Source organism: Antrostomus carolinensis, unplaced genomic scaffold, assembly GCF_000700745.2.
Source record: "Antrostomus carolinensis isolate BGI_N321 unplaced genomic scaffold, ASM70074v2 scaffold10933, whole genome shotgun sequence".
Classification (NCBI taxonomy): Eukaryota; Metazoa; Chordata; class Aves; order Caprimulgiformes; family Caprimulgidae; genus Antrostomus; species Antrostomus carolinensis.
Genome location: NW_010304471.1, coordinates 47193 through 72163, shown reverse-complemented (window position 1 = coordinate 72163; position 24971 = coordinate 47193). Strand labels below are relative to the sequence as shown.

Sequence of the window (24971 nt, the reverse complement as noted above, 5' to 3'; positions counted from 1 at the left end):
GTGGCAGGGTCTTTCTAACATAACAAAAAAACCAATAATCCACTGGTGCCCTGAGCCTAGTGTTATTTTCCCCCAATGTATTAGCAAGTCTAATAAAACATGCTACCTCCCTCTAAATACCTGTTTTTCCTTATAGTTTTAGACCATCATAGTTGCAGCTACAGCATTTGTTTATTCCTCCTCAGTGTTACTGGCTAAATCCTTACATGTAATGACCATTTCTTACTAGCAATTTTTTTTCTCTGGACCCTAAGGATTTTTTAATTACTCTCTTAGCCACTGATAAGGGAGCTTTTAAAATATTGAACCCTTGCAATTTTAATCAATGATTGATTTTAATTTTTTTTTCATGTTTCTCAAAGTCCAAAGGGTAGAAGAGAAAGTATGTTATAATTCATTTTTCATAAAGCCAAAACTTATTTTATTGAGCAAGCATCATTACGTAACCTTTTGTATAGCAGTACTTGGGTTATGAAGCAATTTTAAGATTGTCCTGAAAGTGGGCTAATTAGGGGACATTTACTTCAGCTTGCTGCTTTTTTTATTATGTCTCTTCTCCAAAACAAGAAAAGTATTTAAATTAAGAGTATTCCAAGTTAATTGGAAAAAATCATTTTTAGAATGTAAAGTATTTGAGATACTTTTGATACATGCAGTTATGTTTATATACTGTAGTATGTTTAAATATTTACACCAGCAAAAAATTGGCATGATCGTTACCATTTTCTTGTTGGTTTATGAATATTTCCTTTTTTTTTGTTTTTTTTTCCCCTCTGTATTATTCTGAATTCCACCAAGGGCAACCTTTGTTGTATTGTTTTAGGTTGTTTAATGATACCAACTTTACTAAACAAAGCTGCTTATTACATAAATACTGGTTGATAAATTCACAGTACTGAGCAGGTAATCATGATGTTTGCTCACCAATATTTTGCTTTAAATTGGCTTTTCTTATAGTGTTTACAAACAACAAGACATCTTTACATACAGCATGCATATGTAAATATACTGTCACAAACACGTTTCAATTTCAAATTACTATATCCAGCAAACATTACAGGTTTTTTTATTGTATACAGCTTTGTCATAAGTGAGTCTTTGTACGGTTTGACTAGATGTATTTTCACTGAAATGCAAAAATAGATATACAATTTATAAATATATATTTATCAAGTACTGACAAAATTATTAATTATGCTACAAAATCTGGGAAATCCTAATGTTCTGGCATCATTATTTAAATCTAAAATATTAAGATTCAATTTGTTTAGTTGTTCTGAAGCATTCGAATTTGCAGACTGTGACCTTTTGGGACCTTTCTTGGCAGTCATGTAACCAAGAACTCCTAAATATTAATAACAAGATATTAAGACAGCTCAATATATTAAATGGGATTGAAATATGTTTGTTTGCAGAACTATTATATGTCTGTGTTTTCTCAGAAATGTCATCTTTTTTCTGGAAAGCATGTCTTCACAGAAATTGAGGTTTTGGCCAATTTTTTTGAGACTTCTTTACATGTCAAAATTCAGGCCAATGATATTTGTCCATATTTTATGGATTTTGTTGTTCACAGGTACAATGTCCAGCATGTCAGACTTGCTGTTCATGCACATGACAGCTTAGGTTTTTCCTTTACACATTTAAGTTGGTCCATATTTTCCAGATAGGAACGTGGCATACTTGGTGTCAACGCAGTAGAAGCAAAGCTGAAATAACAAACTATTTGTCAGAAACTGACTTTTTACTATCTATTTTTCTGTATTTGTTTGGTTTATAACTAACCCTAAATATTTTTGTAGGTAAAATTGATACACATTTTGCTATGTAAAGATTGCTTTATGTGGTTTGTGATGAATAGCACTTTCTCTTCTTTTTGTAAAAGCTAAGTCTATCACAAAGTGTTACAAATATATGCCTGCATGTTTTAGTGTGTAAGTAAAATCAACTTTCTGAATTTCCTAAGCCAGTGAAACAAATGTACAAATTTGGACAAGTTTTAGTAATAATATTTTAAAAACTTATTTTTCTCTGTAGTAGGCTTTATAGTCTTGAGCTTGGTATTATTAAAAGAAGAAGGCCCGCCAGGAACTCCGACAATCATACCATGAGTAACTTTGCTAAAATATACCAGAGACACATTTCTCCAGCAACATTTTAGCTAATCTGTCTGGAAGTAGTCCATGAACTTCTGAACAGGGAGCTATACAACATCACTTAAGTTCATGAAAGATCTTTTTAGCAAAGCCTCTCCTTGTATTATGTCTTTGATGTGTTTTGTTTGAAGTAGTAAAGAGACAATTTATTCAACAAAGTATCTCCATAACCATGCCAAAACTCAGCTTCCAGGGAGAAAAAAAAATGCAAATGCTGGATATTCTGGTAACACTGAGGAAGTATGACTGAAAATACCCTTATAGTGTATGATTTTTATGTATGCATATTTTAAAGTCTTCACAAGACTACCATCACTAACCACGTCAACCTGTGTATTTTCAAATATTAAGTTTAAAAAAGATTTGGGATTTTTGTTCAGAGAATTTGAAGAGCAAAGGTGCAGGCTTTGCCTGGGTGACATCTTGCAAAGCAGATTTTGCAGAACAGAACTTTCCCTTGGTGAAGCCATGCTGGCTTTCTTGAATCACCTCCCTGTCACCCATATGCTTTAGCATATCTTCTGGGGCAAACTCTTTCATGACCTTCCCAGGCAAAGAGGTGAGGCTGACAGGTCAGTAGTTCCCAGGACCCTTCTTTCTGCCCTTTTCAAAAATGGATGCAACATTTCCCTTTTTCCGGTCACCAGGGACTTCACCTGACTGACATGACTTTTGAAATATCATGGAATTGCATTCAAGGGGTTGTGCTTAACTTTTAGAAGGCTTTGCGAGCGGTTTGTTTCACTGATATTATTGGTAGTCCGCTTTCCTTGCAGGTTTCCTTAGCACCTCAAGCAGGCTTTTAAATTGGCATGCTTGTTAGTTTTAATAAACTCTGAATGAAGGAAATGAATGCTGTAAATATGGACAGGATGCAAATATACATAGAATTATACACACATACATAAAAGATAAGATTGACTTTCATCTTGGATTTTAAAGTGGAACTCAGCTATGGAATTGTAACCAGGACTTTCAAAGTGCATCTATGCAATGCAATATTAATGTTACCTATAATTACATTGGACTATGAGAATACATTATTGACATTGATATATTCACATCTTCTAAACTTTCAATGTTTCCTGGAAAACTGTTCAGAGCTGTGCTGATGCACTGCGATAAATATAAGAAATAAATGAATCAACACAAAGAAAACTTAGTGATTTTTGTAGCTGTTTTGACAGCATATGGTATATGACGTTTTATCTGATGTTTCCATGTGTGGTGATCTGAATCAACAGCTTTTTGTGAAGTACAGGGACCTGAAGTTAATAGTTCGCAGACACAACTTTACCACTTTTTTAGACATATTGCAAAATACACCTTTCTGCAGAGGCCATGTCACAGTAATTGAAAATATATACCTTTAACAACTTTAAAGAGGAGAAGGAGAAAGAAAACTTAACAACCAAAAATGCTAGATCTAGAAGAGACAAAGTGCAGAGATGTAAAAACAGAAGAGCAACTGTATGGGGTCTGACCAAAGTTCCATCTAGCCCAGTATGTTATCTCTCAGAGTGAGTAACAGCTCAGGGATAAAAAAACCCAACAGCATAAGCATGTAGAGCTACTTCCCCCAAGTATTTGGTTAGCCTGTAGTCGTTTGTAGTTTAGGGACTTTGATTTCTCTGTGTTTAGTAGCCCTGAGATTTTTTTTTTTTTTTCATTAATTAGTCGAGTCTCTACTGGAGCCTGTGTGAACTTTTAGCATCCAAAACATCCCACTGCAAGCAGTTTCACATTTTGTATGAAGAATCATTTCCCTTTGCTTGAACCTGCCATCTCTCAGCTTCTTTTGATACCCCCCTACCTTCTGACAACTCATTACTGTCTTCAGCATTCAGATACAGTGACAGCGGGCACTAGATAGATGGATGAGGTGTTCTATAACAATAATTGTTTTGATTTTTAACATCTGGAATCTGAAAACTGTACATGCTCTTTCTTTGGGTATTTTGGTCTTTGGGAGCAGATGTTCAGTGTAGTTCCTTTCAACATGTTACTGTTTTTGTCTCTGACATCCTACTGTAATGGATTAAAATAAGCAATTTGGCAACTACTCAGGCCTTTAAATAAACTTAAAAAAAGTAGGAGAGCCTTTGCATCTCTTGTGGTGCCAGACCAGCAGCTATCTATACATGGTTCTTTTCCTCTCAATCAAGGGTTGTTTACCTCCTTTTTTTATTTTAAAAAATCTTAGCTTATTTATCACTTTTTCAGTAAACAAAATGCACAAGAATAATTTTAGCTTTTCTTTTTCTTTAGCAGAATTAGTAGATCCTTAATACTAAATCAAATCCAAAGTAGATTTTGCTTCTGATAATTGGTATCAAGAAAACAATTCTTTCTTGATTACATTGTGTTTTTCAATGCACCATATATTTTGTCAGGAGGTGCTGGAATTGTGGTAGAACAATTTCAAGACAGGTGAATCCAGGAAACATTTTGTAATTGACAGCTAGTGAAAGGAAAGAAAAAGCTTGACAGTCTAATTAGATTTATTTATCATATATCCTGTCAACTATAGACTCTCATGACTATTACAGTAATTAACTGTTTTAATTTGTGATTCTATAATTTTTTATAATTTTATTCAATTTTTGTTTGCTTTTACAGACAAGTGAAAATTCAAAATAATTATGTCCTCCATCTTTTTTACCTCATTGTTTATAGTCAGTCAGTGTGAAGCATAAAATCTTAGAGCACTTAAAATATTTTTCAAGTTCAGGACAGTTCACAATAATTAACAAGAAATGGAATTAGAAATGTGGAAATAGATTTTAGTATTTTTATCTTTTGAGACAGAGCTGCACAAGGGAAATGCATGGCAGTCAACTGTGAAACACTGAATACCTGAAATTTTACTTTAATATCAAGGGAGAAATGAAATGTATTTATATTTCAGACATCAGCCTGTCAAAGGGACCTCACTTGATAAAAATATGATTCTGTCTTTATAAATATTGCAAGAAATTTTGCCATACATTAATAAGAAGGAAAAAAAAAAAATCTGTATTTGCATATAAACATTTTTCCTTAAAATTTTACTGAATTATCAGTAGTGGAAGCTAGATCATCATCATTTAGGGGTCTGCTTTTTGTTTAAAACCCTCTACTTTAGAAAAAAATTAGGACCAAAATTCTTGAAATATATTGAGTTACAACTTGAAAATTCCATTTAGTCAGCCATGGCTGCTAAGCTGTACGTCAGCTACAGCAAAGTCCCACATTTCCTCCATGATGTGCAGCTCTGCAACTGTCATTAAGCTTGTCTACTATTTGTTGGAAATCAAGTGGAATTTAACAGTGAGAGTGATGAATTAGAGAAAGATATTTGACTTAGACTCTTGTGTAGACACTTATGCAAATACAAGTAAGAGGTATGAAAAAAAATGATTGAATCTGTATGTAATTTCAAGCTATGCCATTGCATAGCTACTGTCACTGTTCCACAGAAGCTTCTTGTACAGACACGGTTCTGACAGAAAGGTTTGTTTTTACCGATGTGGGTTTGTGTGTTTTCATAGTAAATGAAGACTTTACTACACTGATACAAGCACTGGTTCTCCTGCATACCCTTGCCCAAGCTAGGAGTAGCTTGATAGTTTAGTATAGTCGTATTCTTAAAATAAAAAAAGATCCCTTATATAAGTGTATCCTTACATGAGTTTCTAACCATGATACAGTCTTTTCTCATTGCAATTAATGAAGCCATAAGTGAAATATTTCTAGATGCTTCAGCTGTAATGTATTAATGGTCACAATTCCTGACATCTACAGTCTTTTCAGAGACTAAATATCATCATTGCAAAAAATCATCAGCCAAAGAAAAAAGTGTACGAAAGTAATGGAAATAGTAATAAATATGATCAACTAATGATGATATCGAATAATGGAGTAAGTCAAGATACCAAAAAGTCCTTCAGTCCTAAATAGTTTAAATTCCATTGAATTTAGATTACATATCTGGAAGTGTATTCTTGTATTACTGAAGAGAATTGCTATGTAATTAAGTATTACTGTTAATTATATTTTGGTTCTATACAAAGTTGATCGTAGAAAATATGCTATGCTTTATCTATTAATTATCTCTCCATTTTTATTGTATAGTGTTTTGGCAGGATACAATGGTACTATCTTTGCATATGGTCAGACAGGTAGTGGCAAAACTTTTACCATCACAGGAGGAGCAGAACATTACAATGATCGAGGCATCATTCCCAGGACTCTATCTTATATTTTTGATCAATTGCAGAAGGTATGGGTCATTTTTTTCTGTTTATTCTTAATGTCTGCTTTGCAAGTACTTAACTGTATTGCAAAAGGCTGTCTTTATTATAGTGCTAGAGGAAGCTCTAAAATTAATGCTGAAGAAGATATCTAACTTGACAAATATCTGACTTGAACTTATGCAAGAATACATTGATAATAGTTTTGGTTACCTGGTTTGTTGCAGTAAACTTAAAGTAATGGACATCATTGGAAGGGTTTTTTGTAGTTTTAAAAACCATACTATTTTTAGTTGGTGCAACATACACTGAGATAATGTAATTGTTTTTTCTCGTCTTAATGCTTATATTAGCTCCACTCTGGGTTTGTATTGTATGCATTGCATCACACACATCTCGTATAAAAATTTCTCTGATTTCTATGTAAACCAACAATGTTGTATAAAAGATGGAATGTTACTTTCACTCTTCATAAGTTGCCCAATTTCTTTGTGCTTGACAGATGCTCCGGAAAAAAACCCCAAAATACAACAACCCATAAAATAATAAAATTAATAATAAGCATTTCAAATATTCAGCTATTTATTTTACTTAATGCCTTTATTTTACCTAATGTTACTTATGAGCTAGAATATATTATAGAATGATAATGCTAATTACCTGTAATTATAATGAAACGCAATTTTTAAAGTCAGTACTGCACATCCTTTAAGTATTTGCATGAAAACGGATATCTGTATTCAATTTCATTCTCTACAGTTTTCCTTTTAACTCCAGTTATCCACTTGTATGGAATGTTTTTACATGTATATGGTACTAGTAATAAAAGTCTGATTCACTGAATATAGCTGGATAGAAACAATCTCAGGCAAATTTCTTAACATAATTACACGTGTATAACATTAGCAGGTAAAAATGTAGATAGTAAAATGTCACTAACATATTATTATTATTGTTATTATTGCTGTTATTAATTATTTCTAATGCATTCTTTCTGAAATGAAGAAAAAATAAAAAAAAAAAATCCTTTGGTCTGTTTTTAAAATAGTATCAGTACCTAAACAGTAGTTAACTAGTGACTAGAAAAACCCTTACAATGGTAGTAAACTATATTCTGAAAACCAGATTTGCATGTGCTTTATATCTGAGACTTCTAGTGGAGAAATAGTCACTACACCCATATTCTCATTGAATAGAGAAGTTAATTTTAAGTAAATCATACCAAATCTTAAGTCTTCTGACTGATCTGCAGCCTACAGGTTGGAAAGAAAGCTTAATTAACATATCCTATTTTTTGCCACATGTGAGGGTACTGAGAGAAACAATAACTAGCTGATGATATTGTGATTGGCATTCCAGGTGGAAGAACATTTTTCTAAAGGAGGATGTGGGATAATGTGTGTATGTGTGCCAAAATACTGTAGAATTATTTCAATTTGATATCTGTATGCAATGAAATGAGTAAGTGAAAAATGTGCCAGAGTAAGCACACTGATGATTGTTCGTTATGTTTACAAGGAATTTCATTTTCTTTTAGCATTTCTAATACTGATGTGAGTGAACACAGTGCTCTCTGGTGCTTTCATAACTAAAGGAGGCAAAAGTGAAGAGATTAAGAGAGGCGTCTGGTGTGATATATGTTTTGTCTCTTCAATTACTCCATCATCAGTCATTACATTGTACTTTTATATTCCATCATTCCTCTAATACAGGGTACCAATTCTTACTTGTAAGGATTTATGTCTTAGTCACATGAATGTGCCCTGTCTGAGTAAGGGTTAACAGTATTAAGGAGTTACCTTGACTCTTTCAAAGTATGGCTTTGACAGGTAAATGTACACACCATATTGCAGGTGCATAAAAGCTTGCTTTTAGGGGAATGGAAATGAACAAAACCCAACAAACAAACACATGATCATGTTGCCTTAGACCTTCTCCTGCTCACAGGACCCCATGGAGGATGTTTGTCATGGAAAATGAACAGGTTGATCTTGCAGTTCCAGCAACATACAATGTCAATACACCAACATTCTGTTCTAGTGCTCATTATGTAATAAAAACAAAATAAGATGAAAAATAACTAATTTATTTGCCACCTTCTCAGCAGATACTTTCTGCAAAAATAAAAATATTCGCCTTTCCATTTTCAGACTAGGTTTTGGATCAAAAGCCCTACTTAGTTCTGCTCTTCTTGATGTTTCATCTTTCCACCTGCCTTTCTTTTCATACCTTTCCCTTGTTTCATTTCTTTTTATCTACATCTGTGCTTTGGAAAGTGCTGACATAGTAGAGAAGAGTCATCTGCCTCCTAACCCTAAGTAGAGTGGAACACGAGAAAGTAAATTCACAGACACAAAATACAAGACTTTTGAGGTTCTTACTTGCACTGAGGCAGCACAATTTGAAACCAAGAAAACAAAACTTTTTACCTAAAATGAGAAGCAAATCAAGCCCTTTGTTTTTAATAGCATCCCCTTCTAATTTATTGTTCAGAAATTCTTGTATTTCCACAGCTTCCTGTTTGAACAGTTCCTTACTACTTTTTTCCATCCATCTGTAGTGTATCTTTTTTAAATGGTGTCCCTTGAAATAGTGAACTGTCATTATAAATTAAAAAAAAAAAAAGGGAAATAACTATTCAATGAAAATGAAGTTCATATCTGAAAGTATTTTGTAAAACAACTGTGGTGGATTGTATTATTAAACTGCTACTGTGAATTTGATATGAGTGCTTTCACAGTGGCTTCATCTGCTGAAAAAAGTGACTAATTTTCTTTTATTTTGGAAATCATAGCCCATTATTTTGAGGTTTATGTTGTTTGGATTTGGCTTTGGGGCAGGAGAAAATTCTGTCTGCAAAAACCAGTTGTGTTAAGTTACATTTTGGCAATGTATTATACAGAAAAAATGAGGATTACAGAGAACAGCCAACATCATATACAGTGCTTAAATGTTATGATAAAGAGAGTGTAAAGCACTATGTCACTGATGTTTCTAAAATAAAGTAAATCTCAGATTTTTTCGTCTTGTTGTTGTTCCTTTTTTTTTTTAAGCATAGTCTTTGTATCCATAATATGAAGGTTTACCTCTTTATAATAACATTCTTTTTTTGTCATAGAAGTGAAAAATGGCATGTTGCATGATTCTGTGAGCAGTCTGCCATGTTCTAGATGTACACAGACTTTTCTAGATATAAGGAACCAATTAAAAAACCCATACTAAACTCATGGGCACAGTGGGGTTTTGGGGGGATTTTTGGTTTGAGGGGTTTTTTGTGTTTGTTTTTCGGTGTGTGTTTTGTTTGTTTGTTTTTCCTTTTTCTTCTGTTACCCTTGCATATGGTAACAGAAAACATAAAAGTATCACAAATTAAAAGTGTAAACCATACCCAGGAAAAGAAAAAGAGACAGAGTGAGGAAGCAACATAAAAGTTGTAGTGATAAATTTGTCCTCTGGTCTAGGTCCGACTTCTCTTTATAACTCTTCCTTTTCTCTATATTTTTTTTTTCTTTTCTTGTCCAGGATAGCAGTAAAGTGTACACAACTCACGTTTCCTACTTGGAAATCTACAATGAATGTGGTTATGATCTGCTGGACCCAAGACATGAGGCCTCTAGATTGGAAGATTTGCCGTGAGTAACAAAACTACAGAGAACCATAAAAAACAATAGAAATCATTTTCAGATGCTCTGTTGTATTGGTTGGGGAATTTTTGAAACTGTGCTACTGATCTCTGTGTTAACTCAAAATACTTTGTTTTCTCAATTTTATCAACACTGTCTAAATATTCTCTTACTTTATGTGTGTAGAGGGTTAGGAAACTAGATGGAAGTAACTGAAGATGAGTTGTAAAAATGTATATTGATATTGTGCAGAAGAGATCTATTGCAGACTGAAAAAAAAGAGAAAGTATGCTTGTTTTTCTCATGGCAAACTGTCTCTTCATACAGTATGCACGTGTGTGTGTGTGACAGACACATATGTAACAGGCAGTATATCCTTGCAACAGTAGGGAGAAAAACTCCCTGCTTCTACTTGAACCTTTTCCTTCAAAGATAATTATTAGAATAAGCAATTAGGAAATAAGGAAAGTAACAGACAGAAAAAGCCACAGGGCACTCCAAAGGACAATATATTTACTTCAGAATGGGTGATGGTTGTAATAGTTTTCATGGATGAGACACTAGCACCTACTAATGCTTGGAGAAGGATAGTAAATAAAGGTTTGTAAGTCATAAACACGTAAGCCTGGTGAAGTTAAAGACCTTGTAATTTATAGGAAATTCAAACCCTAGTTTCTAAATTTCTTCTGAAAAAATAGGTTTTAGTCTGCGTTACTTTTAAAATAATTCAGCAAAGAATAAATATGTGTAAATAAATAAGTTGTTGAAGGCTTGGGATTTACAAATGCTCTGAAATAATGCTGAGAACCATAATGTTTCTCACCCAACGTGATGGTGACTGAAACATTTAAATAGCAATTAAATTACTGCTGCTACAAGAGCAGGAAATATACTGAAAACTGCCAATGAAGTAATAACAAAAAATCAATAGAATTTTATATCAAAATACCTAATTGTGTTATTAACATATTTTTAAAAATTTTATTTATTAAAAAAAAAAAAATCTGCCAAGCTGTGTTAAAATCTAGCTTTAGTTTTCTACACAATACATGCTATCTAGAACATAGGTCTACAAAAACTTTCAAGACTGATCTTTATAAAATAAGCTAGATAAGGAAGAGATAAGGAAGGGAGCAGACAAACTCATAAGTATGAGACTGGGCTGTAAGTTGGTCTCATTGCTTCATGTTCTTAATCTGTGAAATAGAACTATACTTTATTACTTTATGACATATTGATGCTATAAAAACTGTATGTATTTACTGATGTCTTTCATTGTAAAGTTTAGGAATCTAATTTGATTTATTATCTGCTTCCTATGCTATGCAGAGAAAATATTTAAATCAGAGATTAATTTGGATAATAAATTATTGTGCTTATTTTTAAAGGTGCAATTTTTTTTTGCAGTTGTGTGTAAATAATAGTCTTACATTTTTATTCAGCTTATTAAAGTTAATGCTATTAAGTTATTCAAGTTTATTAAATTATTAATTTAATTTATTAATTTATTTGGAATATTTTATTTGAACTAATTCCATTTATTCATTTTATTTAATTGCATTTATTCAATTGAACTGAATTGAATTTTATTAATTTAATTGCAACTTTATTTGAAGCAGTTTTTTGTGTGTCATATGCCTTGGAAAATATGTCACTTCATAAAACTAGCTTCTGACTGTTTACTAATAATAATGAATTTTAGAATCTCAAAATTGATTTACTTATGGTGATTCAATTAAGCCAAAGAATAAATCGTTGTTATGTATTAGCTTATTTAAAAAAAAAAAAGTCGACAGATAGTTTGGTTGTGAATTAGGCATAAAGCACATGAGGATAATCATAATTGCCTCTAAAATTACGTAGTGTATACTATTGCAGGATGGGTTTTAGTGAGATAATAAATTCTTCTCTTCAGAGTAACTAATCTTAATAAATGCTTAATGGTTTTACTGTACATGGTCATTATTGTTTACAATACATCATTTGTCAAAAAAAATGTACTGAACAATAGAACTATACCTTCACCACTCATATTTTGCACTGTATAAAAATATCTAATTAATATACTTTTTTATTACTTTTTAAGATAATAATTTAGGGATTCAAAATTTAAAAATATATAGTGACATTCTCAGCTAAAAGTGTTACAAATTGTAGGACACAGTAGTTGCGTGATTAACTGTATTTTTGTTACTTGGTTAATTTTTGTAAATGACAAAGTAAGTAGCTGTTACATGTAAAGTAAATACAAGTCACCTATTTTAAAATATATCAGGTTTTTATTACCTAATGTATATTTCATTTTTCTGATAATTATATGTGGTTAAGACCTTTTAAGATTTTAATGGTAGTAAGCAAAGTGCAGAGTAATCTAACTTCCTCAAGTTTGTTTGAAAGCATGTATTTAGTGAGAATATTAAAAAGAACGGATGGTCTTTTGTACTTTAAAAGGGTCATATTATGCATCATTTCCTGTTGAAGTCCATGGTGGGTCATAAAGGTTTTAAGCACCATACAAAGCCAGATGCAGGTTTTCTGTGCTTGGGTATTAGCAGTCTGTGCTGATACTCTCCCAAGTATTTAAGATGGAAAAGTGTTGAAGAAATGTATCATTTTAGAAGAGTAAACAAAAGATTAGTTAGCCTCGTAAAGTATGCTGATTGTTTTGGAACAGTATTGTTATCTATATTCCTGCAAAAGAAAGGGAAGAAATTTGAATCAAAGATATGTACTACTGCCTCACAAACTCTGTGTTAATGACTTTATGTTATCAGTTCAATGGAAGGAACATACACAGAGTGATAGCATTCAGATAATAGAAGTTATGAAAAGTGCATAACAGATTTGTTGATAGTACTTGAAAAATTAGACATTAAAATTATATTTGATGTTTAAGGCAAACTGAGTAAGAAAAATTTTTAAATTTGCCCATTTCATCTAACCATAGCATGATTAGACTGGAATACCAGCTCCTGAAGTCTATGTTTTGTGTATAACCATCCTTTATATATTCTGTAGACTACTAAATTTTCATTTTAATATGCTCATTGGAGTCTGCCAGATGAGAAAGGAAGTAACAGGTTGTCTGTTGTACAATGTATTTGCAATTTATATAACTCCATGATACGGAATCAAACTAATTTCATTGAGTTATAACATACCAGTACAAACTCTTCCTAATTAGTTTGTATTATTTATGAGGCACTAAGAATTTTCTTGCCACTGAACAATAACACAAAAATAAAGACTGAGGTTATAGAACCATTAGTCATAGATTGTCAGGACAACCTATGTTACTGCTTTACCTGTCCAAACTATGGCAGGTGACACTCTTGCACGTGAAAGCAATGCTTTTTTTTACCTTAAAAAGTCAGTCTTTAAACTGCAATGGTTGAGGACCTACTTCCAGAGGGCTCAGGCAACCATTAGTCAGGATTGATGTGGCCACAGGAAAATGTAATCTAAACTGCCAGCCACCGTAAGTGTTTCCCCATTTTTGTGTGAAGATTCTTTAAAGTCCTCTTTGATAGGGAAATATATAAGACATAAAATGATGTTGGCTGATTAAAAAAAACCTCAAAAAACAAACACTAGCTTATGCTCCAGAAAGATTACATTTATTTGAACTATAGATTAAGTGAACTCAATTCCATAAAGAGGAAATCACTTTAAACTAAGAGCCAATTAACTTCAAACATCAACAATGATACCTATATTTATCTATATATTAGTAACATGCAGAATTGTTATGTTCCATGGGGTCAGTGTAAAATATTTTACTTAAAAAAAAATAAATCTGTAACTGAACATTGGTTAACTACCTCAAATGAGTTTATGCTCTAAAGAACTGGTATAATAATTCCTGTGCTGCTTAACAAAGAAAAAAAAATTCTGAAGGAATAATTTGTAACATACAGGAAACATATTTTATTCAGTCTGATTTTTTGATGCAAATACACCTGTTGCCTATCTCCAAGCTCAACAGTATTAATGTCAGCCCTTCTCCTTTTCAATGGCTGTACCTACTATGTTATCTAGAAACTGGCCAACATCCATAGATCTTCAAGAACTAGATTTTCAGTGTTCTGAGAATTACCAGTGGTTTAAAATTTCTAAGGCTAATAATAATAGTAGCTCACGCTTTTCACATGAAATACATTCAAAGTGAAAAGTGTTCAGTTTAACTGTTACCTCTGAATAGGAAAAATTAGGAGATTCTTAAGGTTTGTGAACTTAAGCTTTTCTGTTTGTTAATGAGAAAACAGACGACAACTGTTCTGAATAATTTCTTCAAAGATTATGTTTTGTTCATTACAGTTCAAACAAATTATGCTTTACATGTGTAATATAATTTCAGCATACATTCTATATTGTTTATTCCCATCCAGATTTTATGTTGATTTGTTTATTGAAAACCAGTAGGAAGAAGTCAGCGGAACTTCTCTAACGTGACTTTTCTAAAGCCATTGGATGAGTGAATTAATTGAGTTCAGAGTATTGCTCTGCTTTTAAAGGCAACTTTACTTTTGAATATTAAAGTATTATTAAAAAAAAAAATTGTGAGTGAGATTATTGCACTTGTCCACAAATTCTAACAGATCTTATATATTTGTTTGTACATGAACCACCAATCTCATTGTTTCAATTCTAACTCCTTGTTCTGCACGGTGGGGTTGAAGGGAGAGACAGCTGGTGCAGAGGTCTTCTGGATCTCAATAAGAAAGGCCTGACAACAAATGGCTTAATAAGGTAACTGCTTTCATAAGACAAGAATAAGAAGAGGAATATAGATGGCAAGTAAATCTTACATCCCATTGAATGCTGAGCAACCCATGTTCATGCAGCAACGGAAGGAGCCTGAATGGATTTCCCCACAGCACACTGCACAGAGCAGCATGGATCCTGTCTGTGGAGAGAAGCTCTCCCTTTTGGTCATTCGAGCTAGTCTATGATTTCCTTACAAGAAAACAGCTCCATTTCTAACGAATGTTCTCATGAGAACTTCTTGCGGCATTTTTTGATAAAGGGAAGGCTGCACAGGTGCTGTGATGACCAGGTGGGAGCTGCCTACAGGCTCTAATGTTATAATGCAGAATTCATCCTGCAGCCAAGGGCTCTGTGACGCACAGCACAGGCTGAGCCTGCTCAAGTTAACTGGTATGTGGATCACTAGCTCCTAAATGTGCAAGTGTCGCACACTCCTATGTCCATACAGTGTAGAACAAGCAAACTGTGTTTTTCTTGTCTCATGAGTAGAATTCATTGGAGACACTGGGAAGGATTTCCTAACACAATATGACATGTCAGGAGGACAGCCTGCACCAATGCTTATTCATCTCATAATTGAGTCATGTCTCACAAGCTAAGGAGATTATGCTCTAGATCTATATTTGAATGGAAAATCAAATCTCTGTGCTATTGGAAGCTGTGCTGGTTCCTGAAAAACTTTGTAACCTGCCTTTTGAATCAGTGTTGACTTTGTCCTCTGCTGTGGTGGGGAGCTATACTTCTGAAAGATAATTTTTGTTATTATATATAAAATTATTATCTTGGCCATTCTTTCTTAAAACCTAAAGCTCCTTGCAACTTTACACTGTATTTATCCATTAGTTTATTCTCTTCTTCTGGACAGACTCCAAGATGTGTTTTTGCAGCTTTTCTATTTTGTCCTTTTCCTAAATTTATTATTATCTGTATAGTCTCCTCCTCATGCTAAAATAGTATCACTATATTCTGCTAATGTATTGTCATAGAAGGTGTGTATCCTCATATATGATTTGCTTACATCAATATGATTATTTTTTAAATGTTTGTAAAGTTTTTGAGATTATTTTATATCTCTTCAATTCTAAGTCTTAGAGACAGATATAATCATAGGAAACTTGATTTTTAAAACTAAAATTTGTTTTCCAAAATATTTTAAGTTTTTTTAATGTATATTACACAAATTAATGAGATGGTATTAATTAATGAAAGGGAGCTTTAACTCCATCGTTTGCCAGTAACAGGGATTTTGTAAGTGAAAGCATTCAATGTGTAAGGCTGTCTTGCATTAATAGCAGCTCAGTTGATACAGGAAAGGGCTTGAGTTAATAACAGTATAAAAAAGGCTGATCCCATCCTACAGGATTCCTAGTCAGCTATAAATTCCATCCATTAAGCCAAATGGAAAAGATTCTTTGTTTATAAAGAAAACAAAACCCTGTCTCTGCCTTCTTTCAGTCATTATGGATAACTTAACAGACCTTTTCCACTCCAAAATCCAAGTTAGGGCTATGAAATATAAAGATTTCACTAATATAGAGAATGTTCTATAGAAATCTATTATCATATTATACAGTAACATTATAGTACTATAAAATACATCATTTTCTTGTCATTTTGGAACATGTCTTTCTGAGGAAGCTTTGACAGATACCTCTCAAGATGTGCAAATTTAGACTTTCATCTGGAAATCCTCCTAAAAGCTGCAAAGGCACTGTATTGGAGGCTGTGATTGGTTTGTGATGTCCTCACTGTCTCCTTTCTGGTATAATAATCATCCAGAGCTTTTCATCCTAACTAATTTCTTTGTTGTTGTTGTCTGGAAATTATTTATAACCATTGGTCAAAATGTAGTCTGAAAAGATCCTTAAAATTTTAAATACTATTCCAAGTGTGCATAGTAAAGCAGCATTGTTTTCCTAAACTATAAAAAGAGGTGGGTGATGCTTACAATGAAATTTCAAAATATTAAAATTAGGAAAAGATTCATACTATAATCAGAACCACTCTGGGCTTTAGTGTGTGGTGCATGCACAGATGGAATTGCAGACAGAATACAACTTGAGATTATCAAAACATTGTTATGCAAGAGCAGAATTATGCTTTTGGGTTTGTGCTCTGAATGGGGGAAATAGAATTTTGTGACTGTGCTAGTGCTGTATAACTCTGCCACACAAAAATAAGGCTATAAGTGGGAGGCAATCACACTTGGAAAGACAATTGTTACGACTGCTAAAGAAGCATTGTGTGTACTTCTATATGTATTTTTTTCTTGAAAATAGTGAGTGTATTGCAACGTGTTCAAATTAGTTCTGTATATCCATTCAAATGTTTTGACCACCATCAGTAGTGAACTACTCCCTAAAACTTAAGAGTAATACTATGGAAAGCTGCTTAGCTGCCTGATTTGATTCAGTCAGGTTTTGTGAAAAAAGGACAAGCAAAGCAGAACAAAACTCAACTGGTGTGGTTCTGAAGCAGCTTGGAGTAATTAACGAACTATCTAGAGATAAAAACTCAAGCCCCATACTCCCTCTTGTGGTTAACCTCGAAGAATATAGAAAAAATATATATATACCTACACATACACATATACATATACATGTATGTAAGGTATTATCTATACTCACAGGGAAAAAAAACAACCTGTTTTTTTTTTAAAAAAAAAAAACCTTCTAACTTTTAAAAAAGTTCTAATTTGCTTGTTGTAAGTTGTCTCAGAACATGTAATTCACCCTGAAGGACATGTCATTCATCCTCAGAATTAGTGTACTTCAATTTTAACAGATTCTTCACTCTGGGAGTTCTCCAAATCCAATGATGCAAGTATTTGGCTTCCAGGTTGGTAACTATAGAATGTCCTAACTGAGGAGAACCTAATGGCTACTTAGTAAAGCCAGTAAGGTTTAACTCTCAGTAATCTGATCAAAAGAATAAATTCTTTTGTAAAGCAAAGTGAAAAGGAGTTTCAGTAATATTTAGTAGCTCTCATGGAGCTTTTACCATATCCTTGCTACTTCCTCTAACTTCTTTTTCCTGAACTTTAAGGCTTGCATTTCTAACCTCAGTGGAATTAAATAAAATCGTTCCATTTGCTTGCTTTTAATTAAAGAAAGGGATCATTTACATCTGTAGTTATTACCATTTGAGAAGAATGAAAAGAGAAATAATCTTGACAAATGCAAAATTATTAGAAACATGTTGGCTACTGATGTGTTGATTATGAAATATTCCATACCTATTTGTTCATCGAGATTATGGTATGCATTATGTACTATTTTGTGCTTAAATAGCTGTGGTAATGGCAGACAAACCCCTACTTATTATTTTTTTGTGGCAATTCATCTAACCACTTGCTCTTGAGATTTTACTATATCTTATTAAAAAAAAAAAACAAAAAAACCAAAGAATTCTCTAAACAGTTATAGATTTTATATATTCCTTTCCTATGTGGAGGTTTATAATAAAGGAGTAAAAAGGAGGTGACAGAGTAAAAACAATTCAGAACTTCCTTTAATGTGCATTGCTTACTCCTCATATTTGTTGTTCTTTTATTATTATTATTATTATTATTGGGTTTTAGATGTCACCTTTTGGATGCAATCAAAATGAAAGTATAGAACAAAGATTGCCTTACAACAGTTCTATTTTGTTTTGTTTTGTTTTGTTTTATCCCTCCCCCTCCATGTAGAAAAGTGACAATAATGGAAGACCCTGATCAGAACATTCATCTGAAAAACTTGTCTCTTCAGCAAGCAACCAATGAAGAGGAAGCCTTAAACTTACTCTTCTTTGGAGACACCAACAGAATGATTGCTGAGGTGAGAATTGCTGCTACACGTCTTACTTAATACCACCAGAGTTAAAATGATCATAAATTTCTCCATATAAGATGGAGATCTTGGAAGTCCTTGGAGATAAAAGAGTAAGTATCTTTCTGAGTGTATTTCCACAGTGAAATTAAATAAGCATTTCCCTAATTATATCTTTCACTTTGCAAAGAACTTCCTGTTTTTCCTTAGTGAATCTGATTGGTGGTTGTTGATGTCATAACTGACTGTAATTAAAATAAGTAAGAAAAAAAAAATTCTCATAAAGCATAGACTGACTTTTGAATGTGGCATGTATCAACATAAATATACATTTAAAGCTTAGAAAACATGGCCTTACAAAGCATTGTCAAACATTCCCACAGAAGTACTGGATTGCCTTTGAAGAGGTTGCAATAAGAGGCAGCAGTCCCCTCTTTTTTCTTCTTATTGCATAAACATGTGGTGTTATGTGTAAAAAAATAAATGGTGGTGCAAAGCACATTCAAAATAAATATTTGCCAATATGCAAAGACAAGGATGTTTTTACTGATTCTGTAAAATTCAAATGAAATATTTCCATAATCAATTAATAAAATCTGTAGGATTTTTTCTTCCTTATCCCCATACTTGGAAATGGGATGTAAATATTAAAATTTTATTGTGCCATGTGAGCACTGTCAATGTGTCTTTGCCACAACACAGCTAATTCTATTTTAGAAATTTGTGGGGTTTCTTCCTCTGTCTGACCAAAAAGATATATAATAAATCAATGAGGAAAAAGACATTTAATGTATATTAAATAGTCAAGTAGCACTCTGTTCCTGCTGGCTGACCAAGTACACCTGGGCACAGGGGAAGATGCATTTGATTACAAAATGTAAATGGGCGGAAAGCTGATTTGTTCTCTCTTTCTCAAGGGAAACTATTTCAGTTTTTGAGAAGCAGAAAGACATTAAGGCAAGAGATAATCAAGCTGTTAGTAAATATGAATGTTGAGGCAAGGAGCCATTTGATATTGAAATGGAAAAACTGATACAATTTAGAGGAGAGGAACTTGAAAAGTGTAATAGAGGAGACAAAAAGATGACATTGAGTTCAGAAGCCAGAAAAGTTATCATGATAGCTGGTAATGAAAACAGAAAAAGAAGGTTCATTGCATGAAGGGAGTTCTTCAGGAAATCCCTGATCAGTTTAGAGGATCTGTGTGTGAAAATGAGGCAGAATATTTTAAGAATTGTGTGCTGCTGGCTGACAGGGTCATAAATCATCAATTGTAAAGGGCAATTGTGTTACATATTTGGAAAATGTTGCCTAAAGAGAAAATATATCCCAAACAATGAAAGTCATGAACAAATAGCAGGACTAATGAAGATAGTAAGTCATTAAAGGTCAAGGTGAAATAATGCTCAGTAAAATTAAAAGACTATTCTTAATAGGTCAGGCCAAATATATGTCTGCTCCAGTTTCCTGTTTTGAGCTATGACCGATAGCAAATATATAGAGATGAGTAAAAGATAAACCAAGTAAATAATGACACTTTAAAAAAAAATCTCCTAATCTTCATTAGTTTCGGTTTCAGATTATTTATAGCTAATAATTTGTGTTGGTTTGGGGGGTTTTTTTACATGAATTTGCCCAGATAATTTTTTGTAACCTCGTTAAGTTTTTGTCATAAATCTTGTGTAGCACACAGTTCCATTACTTAACTGTGTTGTTTGAATAAAAATCTCCTTTAGCTTATTTTCTAATCTACAACTTGGTAGTTTTATGTGGGGCATGCTAATACTTGCTAGAAATTGTAAGAATAGATATGAGAATGTGTGGAACTCCAGTAGTAGAGAATTCACTAATCTGAGTGGTTTGGGTTAGCAAATGCTATTCCATTGTCACTTTTGCTGCTTTTGCCACAGCAAGAGTTTCTCTGTTATATAAATACTTTAAAGTTATTGTTTCATTGATTTTTAATGAAGAATACTTAAAAGAATAAAATGCAGAGAATACTTGCTTGGAATAACTATCACCCATTGCAGCAATATTAACTTTGGTTAGTCTGAATGCTAATATGATTCCAAAAACTTCAAATTAGGTAGATTTCATTGTAGAAGTTTTATTTATATAGTTATCTCCTACATTGTTCCTTTGCAACTGCAGCACATATGCTGCAGTACAGTTCAGTGAGCTTGCTGATTTCTGCCTTCAGAACAGAATTTATCACCCATTATCATTTGTCACTTTTGGCTTTAGGTGACTGTGGTACTTTATATGATGACTTAACAGAATGAGAAAGTAGTGTTTGCAGAAATGAAGGATTAATGTAGAGGTCTAGGGAAGAGGACTTATAACATCAACCATAACTTCTTCTCCAGAGATTCATATTTTTAAACCTTAATTGAATTATGATAACACTTCCTGACCTCCTTAAAAAAGATTAGGATCTTAATTAAGTAAACTTTAAAGAATACAGGATGAATAAACCTAAATAGAAAAGAAAGTGAAAGAAATGCTTGATTTGTCTTTTTTAATGAAGAGGAGTTTGGCTATGGAAAAACTAAGTTGACTGTCATAGATTACATATGAAATCTGTGGCAGAACTGCAGCCTCTAAAATTGCAATCTAACACATTACCCCTGAGATGACCCTTCTTTGAAGAGTTGCAAGACCATTTTGAAAATAAGAATGACAACTTAATTTCTGCAATGCCTCTGCTAGGGGAATCTAACTTGTGATTTGAGGGCTACATTTTGCCCTCACCACTGGCTGTTCTAAAAAGAAACTGATCATAATGTTAAAATTATCCTATAGGCTACAGTCATTCATTCATTAAATGTCAGAACCTACGGGAAAGTTTATAACAGAATACTTACGTCCCACACATAATTATATAGCTCATGAGAAGGGAAAAAAAAAAGGAAGCTAATCTAATTTGTGCAGTATTGGTTTATAGGTCAGTATAGGACCTATACTTTGCTCTAATTTGATATGTACTTCAGGTTGTGGAAATGATAAGATGGGAGGCATCTGTGCACAAACACTTCATAATGTAAAAATCCAAATAGAAAGATTTTGTCTCTTACATTTTGCCAGGGAGAAATGGGCAGAAAACAAACCCAAAAAACTGATTCTTTTGTTGACACCTCTTCCAACTGTAAGGGCTATATTTTTGTTTGTTTGTTTGTTGGTTGGTTGGTTTTCCTGTAAAACAGTTTCTTGCTACATTTGAATGCATAAGAATCTCTGCAACAGGTTTTAAAAAAGATCTGATTTTTAAAATATTTTATTTTTTTAAGCTAACTTTTGTGATTTAGGTATCTCAAATACATGCAAACAAAGGATTACAAAATCTAATTTGCATATATGACACAGGTGGTAGCAGCAGCATCTAAAAAAATCTCATGTACAGAAATAAGTGTTTGGCCATTTAGGTAGTGTTCACAAACCATTTTATTTTGGTAGATATACTATTAACATGTCTTCAGCTGAAATGGTCTTTTCTAAATTCTTGTGATGGGAATCTCTCGTGATTGCTATCCTTTGAAATAATATGCCTGAGCCTCTGTGATTGAGAGAATTCTTAGTACTTTTTTAGTACTTAAAATAGCAGAGTAAGGTGGACCCAGTAGCCTCCCAAGGGTATGCATCAATTTCAAAACTGTAATATCTTTATATGAGATTGCTATGTCTGAACACTGCAGTTGCATGTACGTTTAGCATTTGTTTTTCCTCTAATGAAAAATTTTAATGAGGAAGAAATATTTTACTGCATGGTTTTATGCCTACAATACTCCATTTAAATTTGGGAGAGAATACATGCTACACAGTATTTGTTCCATCATTTATAATGTTTGAGTTACACATGGGGCAAGCAGTATGCTTTTGGCAATTTTATAAATATGTTTATTTCAAGAAAGAATGAAACTTTTAAGCACTTAAAGACAGTTGTGGGAACTGACTTGTAACCTCTGAATTCAACTCATTCCATTTGTATTTATTTTTATTGTCTATTAGTGTTCTCCTGAATATATTTAGAAAGCCACTGGTAGTGTTTGAATGTGTTTTTTTTCTTGGCTGAAATATGAAAAATAGGATTTCAATGTGTGAAGGATTTGAATGAGGTTAAACAAAACTTTTGCCAAGAAGGCATGTTAGAGCTACATTCCAGAATGAATTACAACTTTCTGCTTTCCTAGGTTTCTCATTGGTGTCAATTGTTGATTTATTTCCACTGTGACAAACCTGTTCTATAGTACCATTAGCACCAAATGGCATCATCATTTCAGCACAGGTGCTTTCATTTCCATGAGTGGTAAAACAATCACTGGTCATACGTACTACTTTGAATAGTCCTTAAAGTGCTTTGAGATTTATATAGATAAAAGGCACTGTATAACGCAAAGTTTAATAATATTCTCCCCAGGGAATATTAATTACTTTAAAAGTTACCTCAGTTACCATGATCTAACTGTGAAACTGTACTTGTAGTAAATATGAAAAGTAAAGTATTGCTTTTAGAAATCAGGGAAGTGTCAGATTGCACCTTTTCTGATCCTTATATTTTCATAGCAATAGATTTGCAATCTCAACTGGGCCAAGTGTGCCTAAGTACACCTGAAAAGCCCATTGACTTGTACCATGTTAATCAGAAAGGAAACTAAAGATATATCAAGGTCTCGCTCATCTACCAGATATAAAGACTGGAACCTCCTGTTCTTCAACTTACATACCCTTCAATATAGCATGGTTCTGTTGGAACTGGTGGAGTTTATATTAATTAGACAGATATAGCCACTGTTTTTCAACAAAGAATCTCTGCTTCTTCAGTCTTGCAGAGACTTATGATGTTCTGTGCTATAAACCAACAATGTGAAAACACCAGAGTAGTCTAAGGATGAATTTCAAACATGGAAACAAACCATGTTAAATTGTTTTGTTATCATTCTTGTAGGACACAATGGCTCTTTTCTTACCATCTGAACTGTGAAATTACTAAAGCTGTCAGAACTTCTTCCTTCAGGTATCCACCTGATTGTAGCTTGAGATTAGAGAAAATCAATCTGATAGGTGCCTTGGAAGCTGTCAGTGCTTTTCTCTTTTTCCCTCACCCTTCTTCAAAAAGTCCAAAAGTGAAAAAAACTTAAAAGGAAAAGGAAACCCTCCTTAAAACAAAATTTTGTATCTTTTCAGTGAGACATCTCAAAAAAATGGGAGCATTCAAAATCAGCCTTTCACCTGTGAAAATTTTTTGTCCCAGCTGTCCTGAACTCTTCTGTATTTTTTCTGTCTGAGTGTATTTGGCAGCCACAATCAATACATTATTCTTCCACATAGTAGCAGCTTCTGTTGGTCTAATGATGATTTTCAACCAGCCTTTCACATATTTTTCTCCTATTTAAGAAATGTTCTCCTTCTTAGGTCCTCAGTTATTAAGAAAACTATTTTGACCAGTAGCATCCTGTTTCTGGCTATTCTTCTTAGTGAAAACAAGATTTATAATAGCAGCTACAACAAGGAAAGGATTTGGAAAAGGCATAAATTATTGTACAGGGAACTCCTGCATTGTTTTATTGCTTTCAGAGAGATAACAATTAGATTAAGATGGATAACTTGGGCTCCAGGAAGTTTTTTGGACCTTTCATTAGCTTGTATTCTTTGCAAGGAGCATCCGATTTGGATCTTTCTGTCAATATGGCTGTGCTGCAGGTTCTCATTTAAGTAGAAGCCACCTTCCTGCAACCGTTGTGTGAATAGATGTAATGGTTTAAGTCATGAAGCTTCTATACAGTTCATTTAATTTCAGTGAACACAGATGTATCCCCTGATCCTGGTGAAAAGGAGACTGGGTTGTATGGCTTGAAATCTCACTTATGTATATTTTCCAACATCAAACAAAAACAAAAACCAAAATATGATCTTGAAAGATAAGTTATTGAATTTACTGTGCCACAATGGGCAGCAACAGATGACGTGGCATTAATTCCTTTGTAGTTTTCATGTGATATTGCAAAGCATCTGAAATCTGCTTATGTGGTTTATGATGTCACAGAATTCCTGGAAAAAATTATTTCTTTGTAAGTAACTGCAGCTCATCAGTTGTTCTATATATAACTTTCACAATAGCAACCATCTGCTGAGAGACAGGCCACTCCCCCCTTTCTTTTTTTCCTTCATCACATCAAATTAGTGTGAGGATGATTTCATATACATATGGTTTGAATACTTCTAACAAAGCCAAAATGAACTCTAAAAACCACGGAAGGAACCTTTTAGTAGGCTCTGTGACACTGTCCAGAAAATTTTGTTTGTTTGTTTTCAATTTGCAAACTTTCTGAACAGCTGCATGGTGATACTCAGAAGTTGCTTATGTAAGATAGCAAAAGAAAAAAAAAA

At 33.1% G+C, this 24971-nt stretch overlaps 1 protein-coding gene across 1 annotated transcript in view; it reads left to right on the top strand.

Annotated features, from left to right (window-relative positions):
• The window catches only part of LOC104518225 (kinesin-like protein KIF6), a gene marked incomplete at its 5' end in the record, with an annotated part of 70408 nt that overhangs the window by 11418 nt on the left and 34019 nt on the right, over positions 1 to 24971 (top strand). Inside the window, 3 exons of the mRNA XM_010164466.2 lie at positions 6270 to 6417; positions 9911 to 10020; positions 18467 to 18596. Coding sequence (XP_010162768.2) covers positions 6270 to 6417; positions 9911 to 10020; positions 18467 to 18596 — 388 coding nt within the window. The remainder of the gene's footprint in view (positions 1 to 6269; positions 6418 to 9910; positions 10021 to 18466; positions 18597 to 24971) is intronic.